Source organism: Penaeus monodon, chromosome 39 (genome assembly GCF_015228065.2).
Source record: "Penaeus monodon isolate SGIC_2016 chromosome 39, NSTDA_Pmon_1, whole genome shotgun sequence".
Lineage (NCBI taxonomy): Eukaryota > Metazoa > Arthropoda > Malacostraca > Decapoda > Penaeidae > Penaeus > Penaeus monodon.
In genome coordinates, this window is record NC_051424.1 from 18,862,768 (window position 1) to 18,877,767 (window position 15,000).

Below are 15,000 nucleotides of genomic sequence, written 5' to 3' on the forward strand. Positions count from 1 at the left end.
AAACTTGTCGGAGGACAGCCCCTATAAAATATATTGTGGGAGCCGACGCAAATGGCACATGTGCGAGACTGTGCAGAACAGTTTGATCGATTATGACTAGGTTGGACATAGAGAGGGCATCGGGCTGTGGAACGGCAGTGTTTGGCAGGATGGCCTAGACAAGTTCTATATAGATCTTGGGCCTAGACACCAACAATTCTGACACTGACAGGGTGAGGTTGATATGGTCATACAGGGAGGGATTCCGCGCTAATGTAAACATTAAAGAGGTCTTGTCTTCGAAAATAATTTTGGCAATATTGGTGTGGGACTCATGATGGCCTCTAGGGGGGAATGGTGTATCATGTACAGGTACTGCATCATAGTCTATGAGGTAGGCGAGTAAGATTTCTCCATAATCTGACCAATGTTTGTCATAGATAGGGCAGTTTGTTGGGGGAGAATGAGACAGTTCCAGTACAAGTATCGAGGTTAGGCAGGAATGTCTGTCATGATTGATAATGCTTTAGCTTGGATTTTGGTTATAACTGTGACGAGACCGGAGCACCGGCTGCTGAAGGAAACTTTGCCTTTTTTTTTTTTAAGTTTCGGGAAAAAAGAATGTTGTTAGAGTAAGGAGCTGTGGGAGGGATCACGAAAAATCGGTACCATTTGACTGGGCTAAATAGAGCATATAGATATTTGTAGAGGTGGGAGTAGTATTAAGATGGGTGTGTGTGGAAGAGGGAGTAGTAATGAGAGCGGTAGTATTGCGGAGAAGTGGACAATAAGTTGAAGATTAGTAATAAGGGAGGATGGGGTAGTTGATGGGAGTGAGGAAGTTGGGATGTTGAGAAAGGAGGAATGTCTCCTGGAGGTTGAGTATTGACTTCCGAGTCATGGTCAAAGGAGTGCCTGGAGTCAGGGAACTGGGAGAATTTGAATCAGGGAGGCCATTTGATGAAGGGGCAAGCCTTATTGCCCCTAGTAATGGTATAAAGTTTTCGTTACTGGCCATGGTAAGCCTATAATATATTGGGGAGAGAAAAACTGTCCATCCCTTAAGGTGCCCTTGGGGGATAACGGCTAGAGACTAAACAGGGGAATATCTGCCCATGGCTCCCCCAGGCCGTTCATGACATACAAGACAAGAGTCAAGGGCTGAGGTCCAAGGCAGGGGTAATCCCCAGCAGCGGGTCTCAGTCTCAGTCTCCTAAGCTCCCCCATGGCAAGACAGGCATGGAATTGGGGAGGATGATACAAGGACATGAAAACTAAAGAAAACATAATACTTTGCGTCAGACTTTATTCCATCAACATCAGAATTAAATACATTGTTGTTATCCAACTTTAAATAATATAAGTCTGAATTATCCACTACATATATTATCTTGAAACTGCAAAATCTCATCTTCCTGTAACAGTAATTACTTTCAAAAGGATAATAATAATTAGTCACTCTGAAAAAAAGTGAACTCTAAACCAAAGATTTATAAAGGCAGTGTTCTATAATCACAGTCTAGCTAACCTGTCAGTAATTTATCACTCAATTTTATTGCCGTATTTGTTTCCTGTTAACAAAAAAATAATAATGGATGAGCTTATTTCATAAAATTATACAGGAATTAAAAGATATTTTGAGTAACATATATTTAAAATAATATAGAGTTGTCCCTTATGTGTCTGTCTATGAACATAACACTGGTCTATGAACTATTTAATTTCATACACAGAGGCATGTACATAAGTATGCATATAAAAGCACACATACAAATATACAACTGCATGTAATGTAATTCAAGTATCACTCAGGCATATGCAAATGCACACATGCAAGCTCATTCTTACAGAATGACACAGAGACACCCACAACCACACACACACACACACACACACACACACACACACCACACACGCACACACCACACACACACACACACACACACACACACACACACACACACACACACACATGCACACACACAAAAACTCACTCACTCACTCACTCACTCACACACACACACACACTTACAATATACAAAAAACTAGAATTTTATTAAGCAAATGCAATACTTCAATCAATTTTTTTTTCCAGAAATTATTTTACTGGAACAAACACACTGCCATTTCGAATCACAAAAAGCAAAATCTAGTGTTGCTTTAGGTTTAAAAAAATATGCAAGTCATTCATTTTGGTACAACAGTTGTTATAACTCTATAAGGAACGCTTGATTATTCCTTCATTAGATGAGTTTAAATCCAAATATTTATATGCATAATACTTTTAATAATAAATTTAAAGAAACTTTCTAAACTACTCATAAAATCATCAGTCATAAAAAGTTCCCAACCTAAATAATCCAGATCCTTAAGAAAACCTTGTCATATATGCATAAAAGTTCATATACATTTGCATAAACAAAATAGATTCTTCTAAATAATAAAGAGCACCTCAATTATGCCTAGATTACACAGTTGCCAAAACAGCTTTTTTTTCCTGAGAAAACTAGCCATGCAAAAGCTATGAAAGATCAGCACAGACATGATGCAAAGGGGGAAATTAAGGTGCAAATCTCTACAATTTTTTTTTTCTAAAAGACAAAAATGAAAGATATTGTGTATTCTGGATGGTATAAGGTAGTCAATATATTAGCTACATGTATTCTGAATCACAAATGCTTGTTTTCTCAGTGATACAAGGATGGACTTTTCAAAAAATAATTCAAACTGTGGTTAAACACTAACCAAAATAGCATAAGAAAATAATACTGTATACAATACCATCAAATATGATTTATAGGCCTGATTTGATTTGAACTTAATGTAGGTGAAAAACTGTATCTGCTATAATGTTTTTTATCCATTCTTTGAATATTATTCCATTCGGTTTAATAAAATAATTTATTCTTGAGATGTAATTCCTAAAGAACAGTTTAACAATGATAGATGAAACAGTGAACTATTATCATCACAAGCAACAACATCTGGTGAATATAGGAACATTAATTATATTGCAGCATCAGAAAACCTCAAAACAAAGAAAAAACAGACACATACACAGACACCTTCATTTCAGTTAAGACAAAATATTATATGCTTACCTACTGAAGTCTTTGGCTTTGTAATCAGGCCCTTTGTTAGCTTCCATTCTACAAGCAGTACAACCATTTGGTTCATACAGAAAATAAAAATGCAGAATTAAAGGCTAAGAAGCAAATCTCTCCTTTCATATCAATGATTACCTCTTTCCCATTTCTGGAAGGTGATGAAAGACTATGAGAATATCAAGAAAACCTCACATCCCTAGATACAGGCTGTTGACCAGTGTGCACAAAGCGTTTGGTGTATATGACTGGAAATGCAATAATATATACTAGCAAAATGTTACATACTGAAAAGAAGTGTAGTAAAAAATATAATACATTAAAGTACTACAGTAGTGCATGTTGGATTTTACAATGTGTAGAAATGTCAAATTAACAAAACTCGAATCAACCTACCTTACAAAAATCAGTATGTAATACCTTTCCCTAATGTGCAGATACCTAATTCTTACCACTTACAATTTATTATAGAAAAAAATAGTCAAAAGTACAATACTCAATACCAAAATGTAATTGAAGTGCAATTATAATGGGAATTAGAATTCACACTACATACTTGATACAGTTTTTTTTAATATTATCTCTGCATTAATAAACTATACTATTTGTGTATGACAGATAAAAAAGGGGAACACGTGCATACTCTCATGAATCTCTTTATACGAGGAAAATATATGAGTAGTTTGGCAATTAAAGTAATCAAACTTACATTAATCAGGCTTATATTTTCATTTGGCTGGAATATGTCCTATTGTATAGACAAAGCAAAGGATCAGAGATTAAATACTTTATATTTATGATTTTTACAAATTTCCTTTTTATGTAATGGAACTATTAAAATATATCAGTTTTTCTAATATTGCTGAAGAAAATATAACAATGGAAGTTAGTATAACATTAATCATTTATACTTAACACTAAAATCTCTATCAACAAAGCATGAATTATTCCCCTAAATCAAATGGATATATTACTTTTCCCTCAAAAAAACAAATCATACACAGATGTGAAATGAAAGCAAATTCATTTCTTAACCAAGTTTTATAATCTCTGTCAAGATATTCTGCAATAAAGAATGAGTTAATAAGAAAGTTAAAAAAGACAAGAAAAAATGTCTACAATTCCAGTATATGCAAAAAAAGAAAAGAAAAAGAAGTGGGCTTACACACAGTTTAAAATATTCTAATTTTAGTCATACTGCAAAAAATCAACAGATACCATTACCCTAATTAAAGCATTGCACATTAATAACTTGATACAAAAATATCAATCACCAGCTAATCACAATTTATACACATATTTACCTCTGCTTTCTATTTTTCCTCCTCTTCCTCCTTCCTCTTTTTTACCCTCTTCCCTGACATTCATTCATTTACATTAAGTTAAATGTGCTTGGTCTTAACTTCTCACACATACATGTTATCGCACTCATGGTTCTAAGACACACTCATACTGTTAATATTGTCTACCTGAAAAATGAATGAAATATTTGGTACTCTTGTTCATCATTTATTCTTTATTAATAGGAATTAGAAAGAAGATCGAAAAGAGAATATAAATATGAGTTTTTCTTACTTAAAAGAATTCAAAGAACTTCCTTATTATCAGAGCCAAGATGAACTGACTAAGTGCTGTCAAAACAGATCCACAAGTAAAAGTGAACCTCATAAGTTATCTTCTGAACAAATGATAATTCAGAATGTGCATCTTTCAAAATTTCATTGCTATCTTTATCAATAAATTACATACTGGATATAAAGCCTATCTACTACATCTCTCTTTAAAGTCTTAACAACTAATGCACCATTTTTGGAACTAGATTAATGTCATGTGCTACAATGAAAATACATACATAAACTAAAAAATACAGAAAGATATTTATAAAAAGATTATAATAATAATCATATAATTTTTATCTGCTAAATTCTTCAGTTTCCCCTTAATATCACAAGATACCATGTGTTTCACTACATTAATTTTTGGGAGCCCAGAACACATTTCTATGATGACTGAAATTGAACAGTTAAAAAAATAAAAATAATAATAACATCACTAATGAAGAGCCCACTACCATGATCTCAAATACTAAAGACAAATATGTAATACATATCAAAGAATTCACAAAATCAAAGACACACTACATGATACTTCACCACCAAAAAGCAAAATCAGCTGCATTCTAACTTCCTTAGTTTTAATCACAGATCCATAGCTCCATTACAGCTAAGCTATAAATACTTATCATCATTACTTCTATTTCTTATTCACTATGGGGAAAAAATGAAGAAATATGTGAAATTACATTTGCCCTTACACCATACTTGAAAACCAACCAATAAGTTTCGTTTAGTATGTGAGGTTGAGCAACTATAATGTATTGCATGCCTGGTAGGCTATCTGTTGAACTTGAACAAACTCTTCTTTGTACCTTTGGACTCTGGCGGCTGTGGGCAAAGGGGAGAAAAAAAGTGAATAACGGAGATTAGTAAATTAGCTTAAAATGAATGGCAAAATCCATAAGACCAACATCTATGATATCTGCAATATATTACAGATGTAATGATATTTGGGTAAATATTTTAATGATACTTTCTTATTTTCCTATTCCTGGTAAAGGAAGAATGAAAAAAAGGAAAAAGTGAAAAATAATTACTCATAAATATGAACAAAAAAGAACAAATAAAAAGATGGAGGAAATGAAAGAAAAAAATTACCATCAATTTGCTTCCCAACAAGAGTCGAGCCTTTTCTTCTTCATTGGGTGTGGCAGCTTCATCCGCCCGGAAGTGAGCCAGGTTCAACTTGTGTTTGATGGCCTGGAATAATATGGGAATAATATTACCAAGTACATATGCAAAAATCAGCATTAAAGAAAGTGATATATAGCATTGAATCAATTAATTAATAGGCAAATAAATAAATCATTTTGAATACACCAAATATGTGACTAATCACATTAAATTGTAAGGGTATCGACCATTCACCTGAGACAAGAGAGCTGATTTTGAATCTTGCTTCATAGCCATTAGGAAGTCAAGCCATGTCCATGTCACATTGTGGTATTCTAGGGTCGGTACTACCAAACGGAAGTTTGATACATCCTCAATGTTCTTTTCCTTTTTGCCTTTGTAACTGACTCGCACTGGAAGCTCTGGGATCTTTATATAAACAAATAACTTGTTCTGCTCAGCTCGTTGCTGTATAATGGGAGAGAAAAATGGGGTTATTATTTTTTAGCCAAAGCTTCACAGCTTTTTCATAAATCACACACACAAAAAAAAAAAAAAAAAAAACCTGCAAGACATATATGTAACAAAGTATACATAGTGAAACTCCCTCCTAAAAACACAGGCCACAATAAAAGAGAATACATCAGTATACCATACACCAAAGCAGTAAAGCCAGCAGAAGAAGCAGTCGGCATCAATTTACCTTCATAATCTCTACATCATCCTTATCTTGCAGAGCCACATAAAAGTTGGACTCCTTGTGAGATTTCCGCAGTGATGCTTGTTTCTTGCTGCCACGTGTGCTCTGGCCTCCTGAGAAGATAATTGATACCAAGTCATTTTAAAGATTACAGGTAATGAACTAACAAGTATGTAATCCAATTAACAGAGAAATATTAGAACTAAATTAACACAGCACATTTAAATGGGATAACTTCCTTACATTTGATAATCTTCACCACTTGGAATGTAAATACCTTTTAAAAGGATGGGTAGAAGGAGAATATTTTTAAAAATGTAATAATAATAAAGTAGTAATAATAATAATAATAATAATAATAATAATAATAATAATAATAATGATAATTATAATAATAATAACAGCAATAATTATAATAATAATTGTGATAATAAAGAAGACAATGATAATGCTATCAATCATATATATGACTAAAAAAGAAGAGAGCTTTTTCCAGTAATACCTGATGAGACCTCACTCCCTGCAAACTCCTCTTCTGTTGTGTTGTCTGGGAAGCAGAACTTCATCATTGTTTTGAAGAACTGATAGGTCAGGGCTGTGAAATTGAACAATTTACTTAACATTAGTACCTACAATGAATGATAGTATAGTATCATATTTATTCTAGAAACTATAAGAATCATAAATAAAGATGAATATTTTTTCCTTTGGTTTTAAACAATATCAGATTTCCAACTAAATCTTCCTCAGAAAAAATCAATACGACTGTAATCTATTATTACTATTCGCTACAACTCAGTGGAAACAGGAACTCTTACCAATATTTAGAGGTACAACATTAACCTCAAAGTGTTCAATGATAGATATCCCACCGCATGGGGGCTTCTCTCTGCAGAATATTCGCAGAGTTCTCTGAAAATACCAGCAGATGCAACTCAGATCTCAAATACTCAAATCAATGCAAGAACAACATAACAACATACACATTTTCTTTTCTTCCAGAGGATTAAAAGAAAGAAAAGAAAGAAAGTATATGATTACAGCGCTACTATGCTGTATCTTTCTCTAAAACATTAGCGTTTCATTCTTACAGGGAGAGCAAAAGAAAACTTGATTACAAAACTATTATGATGCAACCTGACCTACCTGACGATCAACAGGCATGTTCATCTGCAGCTCAGAGGGCATGAGAACCTCTTGGTAAATTTGATTGGGCAAAAGGTTCCTCATGGTGACATATCCAAGTTCCAAAAGATGTTCTCCACTATCATCTGCATTGGTTTTCTTTGTGTACCTGTGATAATTTTGAATATTTATATTTTGACTATTTTTAGCTATTTTATTATTGCATTGCTCTTCAACTTTTCTTTGTATTCATGTCTTTAAATAAGTATAGCATTTTTCAGGTAATTCATTTATCCAGGCAAAACACCATAACTTACAAGAAATTTGAGAGCACCAGATCTGCAATACCTAGCTGTCCATCCTTTTCTGTCAATCGCCACTGAGCCTTCCTGAAGCTAACTTCATTCATCCGGATTACTTTTGTCTTGGAGAGAACGAAGACAATACAAGATATAATCTATCACAGCAGATTTAATCTGGTTTACTGAACAGATTTTCTTCACAAATTTCCTCCAACAGATGCAGTGTCATTAATTTGATAATATTATTCTATAATGCATGTACTTAATTAAGCTAAGAGATTATACCAGAACTCAAAATATCAAGAAGCAAAAAAATTTATGGAATAATAAAGCAAACAAGAAGGTTACCTGCTTGTCTCCACCTGATGATGTCCACTTGTGATTGGCAGAAAGCTGGGTTTCATTGTACAAGTGAATTCTCATGGCTAATTCTTCACTCAAGCCATTAACTTTTTCTTTGCACTCTGCCACCTACAAAAATGAAATAATTTAGTGATCACATACACACACAAAAAAGAGATCTAACAAAATTATGCACCACATTTACGAATTGAAAATCACCACAAAAATACTACCCTTACCTGCTTCTCTAGTACTTCCTTTTCATCTAATTTCTGCTGATTGGTTGGGTCATTGAGGAGGTGTCTTTGGACAAGATAGACTTCTTTTTCTAGAGATCTCAGCTGTGACAGATGATACCTGTAAGGTCAATTATTTAATGCACCTTCCTCACTTGTATGAATGAGAAACCTACATATTACTCTTACTATCTTACTGGAAAGTTGAGATTAGAAGGGTGATGAATGGCAAAAATACTCTATTTGGCTGATAACTGCAGCTAAAATACTACTACTATGACTACTACTACTTTGAGTTCCCTTGAAATGAAATGCAAGCTGTTTCTCTGCCATACTCTGCAGTAAATATGAAGTTAAGTTAGATCTAAACATCCACTTGAACATAACAACCAACACAATAAGACCAAGTGATTCCTTCTTACCGGACTTGATTCTGCAGCCTAATGATGGGCTTTCGTTGGTCATCTCTTGAGTAGAGCTGGAGCTGGAACCTCATGCGGGCAACGGCCTCACTTGCTTCCTTTTTCTTTGGATCCACATACAGTAGCAGGTTGTTCAGGATGTCTACAACCATGTTATACTGCAGGGAGTAACAAAAGGGCATTACAATGGGATAGTGGGGGAGGGGTAGGGGGAGAGGGAGAGAAAAGGGAAGGGAAAGAGTAAGGGTGTGGGCAAGAGAAAGGGAAAGGAGAAGAGAGGAGGAGGAGGAAAAGAAGAAGAAAAAGGAGGAGGAAGTAAGTGAAAGGAAATGAGAAAGACATGGAGAAGGAGAAGAAGAAGACAGAAAAGAAAGAGAAGGAGAAGGATGAGGAAGAGAAGGGGATGGAGGAAGAAAAAAGGAGGAGGGGTGGAGAAAAGAATTATAAGAATAATTACAAAATTATAAACTTTGGAAGAATTGAGACTAGCGACACCATTTCCTTATCTTTTACATTTCAATATCAATTTGTTTAAAAATGCATACCTGCAGGGAGTTAGTGCTTGCACACAGGTCATGATGGACTAGTGTGAAGGTGTCTACAGCTTCCACATTGCGGCTCCAAAGGTCATCTTCTGGGAGTGGGGGATGAACTTCTTCCAGGAGAGAGACATCCAGACCAGTTTCACCATAAGCCACATAATAAAATTCACATTTGCACCTCGATACTATGCGTTGCAGCTGTTGTTGGGAAATGTTAAATGTTAGGCCAATATATAATAACAAGGAGGAAAAGAGCAAAATGAGGAAAAAAGAGAACCATATGTCACTGCCTCCACCAGCTTGTGAGTTGGCTTGACATTATTTTCAGTATCTTGAATTAGTGAACTGCTGAATCTTCTTAAATCCATGATAACACAAGTGAAAATAATTTGTTCCTTGCAAACTAATTCAAGGACTGTAAAATATACAAGCACTTACTTGAAGTTCATCATCTTCATCCATTGATCCAACAGTCTGAGAGACTACTCCACCCACAGACTGTCCACTTCCCACTATGTCAGCTACTTCATTGATCACTTGCCCATCTTTCTCTTCAATATTGTCCAATGTTAGCCACATTATGTTATCTGAAGAGAGTGGAAAACTGACAAAGGCATGCATACACACACTCACTCACCTACAGGCATGCATATATATTATATGCATACACAGTGACAAAGAAAGAAAAAGATTCAGGAAAAAGAAATCAGGAAAATGGAAAACATGCAAGCACTCTTACCCATCTGTGTCTCCTTGTCCCCAGCACTACTAACAGTGGCATAGTACTGCATGCATTCTAGTGACCCAAACCAAGTGGTCTTCGTGACAAGGGAGTGATCCTGCCACACTGGACGGTGGATGCGCTGCAGGATTTGTGCATTGGCAGCACTAAGGATCACATAGCCATTTGTTTCACAGCCCTTCAGAAGAACTTGACTGTTGACCAGAACAACTGCAAGAAAGTAAATTTAAATTCAGTGGAGCCAAAGCAGAAGGGGAAGGAGTAGTAGCAGATAAAGATTATAACAATAACCTTGGGCAATTTATATCATACCATTATCAGGGTGAAAGATCATAGAATACTTACTAAGCCACTTCTTGTGAATGACATCATCAACAGTGCAAGCTTTAACTCCATGGGGTATCTGGTCTCTGGGCTCTGTGTTTGAACAATCCTCACTAAATGCAACCTGAAATTACGTTAGTTCATAGTGACCACTTGATCCTTTTATGAGCACACACAAAAAACACAGACATACAAGCATTCATAGTAAAGCAACCAAAGAGAGGAAATAAAAATTTTGTATAAAATATTAAGAACATCACCTCCTGAATGTTAAACTTACTTGGTTGTTATCAGCTTCAGCAATAAGTTGTTGGAGCATGGCTTGAGCATGACCAGACTGAAGGCGTGACATTGGCGATGGTGTGGCTTGGACTGGAGGAACCTGAATTAAGACACTTATGAAAATTCTTTATTCTTTCTGATAAGAAGGCATGGAACTGCTAAAAACACTAATAAAAGGAATATCTAGCCCTTTACTTGCCTGCAATGATGCTGTTGGAGAGGTTAGGTTCTGTGGGGTTGAATTGTCTGTAATAGATCGACTCCTAGGCTTCTGAGGTGTAGAGGCCTCTGGATTGTAGCTCTTTATAATGTCTGGGGTCAGGTTTCGCCGGAGCTGCTGTGACTTGTTCCAGGAATCGTACAGGGCAAAGACGATGTCTCTGTTGTTAGTGGTCCAGGCTCCCTAGATAAAGGAAATCAAGCAGTTATGCATGTACTTACTAATTTGATATAAGTGTTATTCTTCACTATGCTAGTAATAGTGTAATACAAAAGGGCAAGAAAACTGTAAAAGAAACATCTACCTTCAAGCCATGTACTACAAGACGGTGATTGGGCTTATCACGAAGATTTGGGTCTGGAGTAGAGTCTGCTGGTGTGGGGGTGAGGGTCTCTCTGGTGTACTCTACTCGGTTTACATTCAGGAAATAAAACTTTTCTACAGGTGCAGAAACTGGCTCCTGAAATGAAAGGAAAACAAAAAATATACAAATATATCAATAATAATATGTCAATAAATATTTCATCATCATAATTTTCTCACAGCATTCATATTTACAAACCCAATGCCAAAATCAAAACTTTATCTGAACACTTGTCCTTCCCACGCACCTGTGGGCGATCCTCTTCATCACTGAAGGTGGTGTAGTCCTTCATTGCACTTTGAAGCCAGACTTGGGCCAGGCAGAGCTCTGTGTTGAGGTACACGATGCTCCAGCTACTGCGAGGACGGTGACGTAAACCATCATTGACTGGGATCAATGTTAGCTTGTGCTCTGAGAAAAGATTAAGTATGGGTAATATTAGATGAATTTTCATGAAGTATTGTCAAGTATCAAATTTATTTTTTGAATTTTTATACCTTTTTCGATGTTGTGGGGAAAATATGAACTAACCACTTTTTATGAGTTTAAACAGAATACAATGGATAGTTCATTTTTTCACCAGAAAAACGCAACTTATGTGTTAGACTACAGTTCCATGTTAAGTGTCATACAAATACATGTTAAATATGAAAATACCACTACGTTTACTTTATTCATTATTTAAATAAATCCATAAAAAAGACTAATATTGTTAGAAAAACCCACTATACAGAAAACAGATTTACTCAGACATTTATTAATAAAAAGGAACATACAATACACAATACGATACAACTTACCAGAACTAAGGGACAGTCTTTCACCACTGAGGTGGAATCCTTTTCTGACTCCTACAGACATCCAGTACCGTACATCAAAGCGCTATAGATAGAACATTGTTAGCAACGAATCTGATGAATTTGTCTGTGCATTCACATATATTTAAAAGGTAAAAGATAAAAATAAAGTCAACTGCCCTGTAGAGGTGGATGACATTCCAGGGCACATTTGCATTGTGCAAGCCTATCAATTAAAATGAGCTGGATGTATGTCTCCCATGTCCCCAATCTTCCCTGCCTATAGTGTGCTGGCCTAGTAGTACCTAAATAACCAGGTCACTGCTCTTGCAGTCAACTCTACAATCAAGAATCTTACAGGGGGACAGGGTGGTCAGAATTTTACAGAGGGGCAGGATGGTTACAATCTTCCTGGCAGACAAGATGGTTAGAATCTTACAGGGGGACTGGATAGTTAGTTACTTACAGGGGGACAGGAGGGTACTGTTGATGGAGAAACTGAGACTGCAAGTCATTTGCAATTTGTTTAATAATACAGAAATGGAGGTAATGGTGATGAAACCAGAATTTTTTATTATGGAAAAATGGTCTGTCTTCATTGACGTTAAATCAGAAAGTAGTCCATTATAAGGAACTGCACACTTGCATACTCAAAAAGAATAGAAGTCAGAAAAAAGAAGCAAAGGGATCTAATAAGACCAAGAAAAATGTTTATAAAGGAAGAAGAAGAAAAAAAAAGGAAGAGGAAGAAAAAAAAAGGAAGAGGAAGAAAAAAAAAGGAAGAAGGAATGAAGTATGGAAGAAAAAAGACATATAAAAAATAATAAAAAGGTATGAAAAGACAGAAGTATTCAAAAGAATAAAAAAAATTGAAGGAAGCAGAGAAAAAAATGTAAAAACAAAAGAAAGAATAAAAATGAGAAATAGAGAAAGCACAAACAAAAATATTGAAAACAGATCCTTATTTATCTTACCTGAAATGACACAGAAAGGTGTATGCTGCTGTAATGCCTCGATAACTGAGGCTTGCGTGCATGTGTATTATTGAAGAGTGGGCCTCGTCTGGTGGGTCGGGCAACGCCAGATAGGATGAACTTGAGATTTTCAAACCATCTGGAAATCGAAATAGAAGCTGCATGAAGCCATACACAGTGAACAAAATAACTGACACAATTTTTGCTTTTTCAAGTTCTTTCTATGAACATAAATCCTTTTAGATTTTTGGCTACATTAGGTTATAATTTACAGTAAAAATGATACACCATCTCAAATTTTTTTTTGAAAATCTTTATTCACCAATATCAATAATAATGACAACATATGGATTGCAATCCCCCCTGATACTGATAAATAAAGATTAACCCACTGCTGAGGAGCATGCCATGTACGTACATGTCACGCCCACTGTGAGTTTACTTTATTAATTGTTTTTACACATAGATGGCTACACTTGTACTAAGTCACCAATGGGCCAATTACGAGTACTGCCTGTCTCCCCCGTTTACTCTTTTCCTTGATTTACAAAAATATTTTACGTTATCTTATTTTGCTGTTACTGTTTATAACATTATAGTAATTATAATGTCTATAATAAAAATAACACCATTGATATTCATAGCATTAGTAAAAAATATGTTTTTCCTGCCAATTCAAGGAAAGGTGAAATCAGGTAAGGTCACTAGGTTAACTAATTGACTCCTTTGTGGCTAAGCACTAGCAGAGCCATCTACACACACACGCGCACGCACACACATACACACACACACACACACACACTCACACACACACACACACACACACACACACACACACACACACACACACACACACACACACACACACAAAAAAAAAAAAAAAAAAAAAAAAAAAAAAAAAAAAAAAAAAAAAAAAAAAACCTACTTAACAAAAAAATCTTTCATGTGGGGAAATATATATTATAAGAAATATTCTTATGAAGTATATAGGATTTATACAGCATGCTAGTTATGGGATCAGAATACCCAGCAGATATGTGGACAAGAGACTGAAACCTAGTTATTTGTACTTAATATATGAGAATGGCCCTCTGGCAGTATACAAGAAAACAACAATATATATATCATCACTAGAAAATGAACAATTCTCAATTGTAGTCCTTCCTCACATAGTCATTTCACAAAATCTGAACATGGAAAAAAAAAAAAAAAAAAAAAAAAAAAAAAAAAAAAAAATATATATATATATATATATATATATATATATATATATATATATATATATATATATATATATATATATATATATATATATATGAACTGGATCTAGGCCATACCTTAAAGTGCTGCCGAAGAAGAGAGCTTCAATGACTGGTGCAGAGACAGCTGTGTTGGTCTTTTTGGGCGTTTTGGTTTCCAGCTGAATGTTCATACTCAGGTTCTGAGAGCGAAAGGCTCGGTAGGAGTCATGTTCCTGGAAATTGAATAACAATGTTAAAAACTGATTTTTTTTTTTTTTTGATAGCTAAATCTAAAGGAGAATAAAATTATGAGGCCAAAGGAAGGGTTTTTTTAAAGAAAAAATAAGAAAAGAAAAGAAAAGAAAATAATCACACAGGCTTTATTCATATTGTCATTAGCATAATAACATACATTTTCACATAATTTCTTTCATTTTATTACCTGGTTACTTGAATATTCTGGGAGTTTGTCTGGTGCACAAAGCATAACTGAATGGTGGTCATTGGGGTTTCCTCGACACTGCCATATCATCTTGACTGTAAGCTAGTCCAGTGGAAAAAAAATCAGTAAGTAA

At 35.0% G+C, this 15,000-nt stretch overlaps 1 protein-coding gene across 1 annotated transcript in view; it reads right to left on the reverse strand.

Moving 5' to 3' along the window:
- Positions 1–1,267: 1,267 nt before the first annotated feature.
- The window catches only part of LOC119597326 (protein KIAA0100-like), a 22,495-nt gene continuing 8,762 nt past the window's right edge, over positions 1,268–15,000 (reverse strand). Inside the window, exons 17-39 of the mRNA XM_037946876.1 lie at positions 14,868–14,969; positions 14,522–14,658; positions 13,185–13,323; positions 12,214–12,295; positions 11,661–11,824; positions 11,354–11,509; positions 11,029–11,232; positions 10,828–10,929; positions 10,569–10,671; positions 10,221–10,433; positions 9,920–10,068; positions 9,485–9,679; positions 8,940–9,097; positions 8,521–8,638; positions 8,288–8,410; positions 7,955–8,061; positions 7,659–7,806; positions 7,331–7,424; positions 7,015–7,107; positions 6,516–6,625; positions 6,068–6,280; positions 5,798–5,899; positions 1,268–5,527 (exon numbers count right to left, since the gene is read on the reverse strand). Of these exons, the coding sequence (XP_037802804.1) occupies positions 5,477–5,527; positions 5,798–5,899; positions 6,068–6,280; positions 6,516–6,625; positions 7,015–7,107; positions 7,331–7,424; positions 7,659–7,806; positions 7,955–8,061; positions 8,288–8,410; positions 8,521–8,638; positions 8,940–9,097; positions 9,485–9,679; positions 9,920–10,068; positions 10,221–10,433; positions 10,569–10,671; positions 10,828–10,929; positions 11,029–11,232; positions 11,354–11,509; positions 11,661–11,824; positions 12,214–12,295; positions 13,185–13,323; positions 14,522–14,658; positions 14,868–14,969 (3,063 nt within the window). The 3' untranslated portion in view covers positions 1,268–5,476. The remainder of the gene's footprint in view (positions 5,528–5,797; positions 5,900–6,067; positions 6,281–6,515; positions 6,626–7,014; positions 7,108–7,330; positions 7,425–7,658; positions 7,807–7,954; positions 8,062–8,287; positions 8,411–8,520; positions 8,639–8,939; positions 9,098–9,484; positions 9,680–9,919; positions 10,069–10,220; positions 10,434–10,568; positions 10,672–10,827; positions 10,930–11,028; positions 11,233–11,353; positions 11,510–11,660; positions 11,825–12,213; positions 12,296–13,184; positions 13,324–14,521; positions 14,659–14,867; positions 14,970–15,000) is intronic.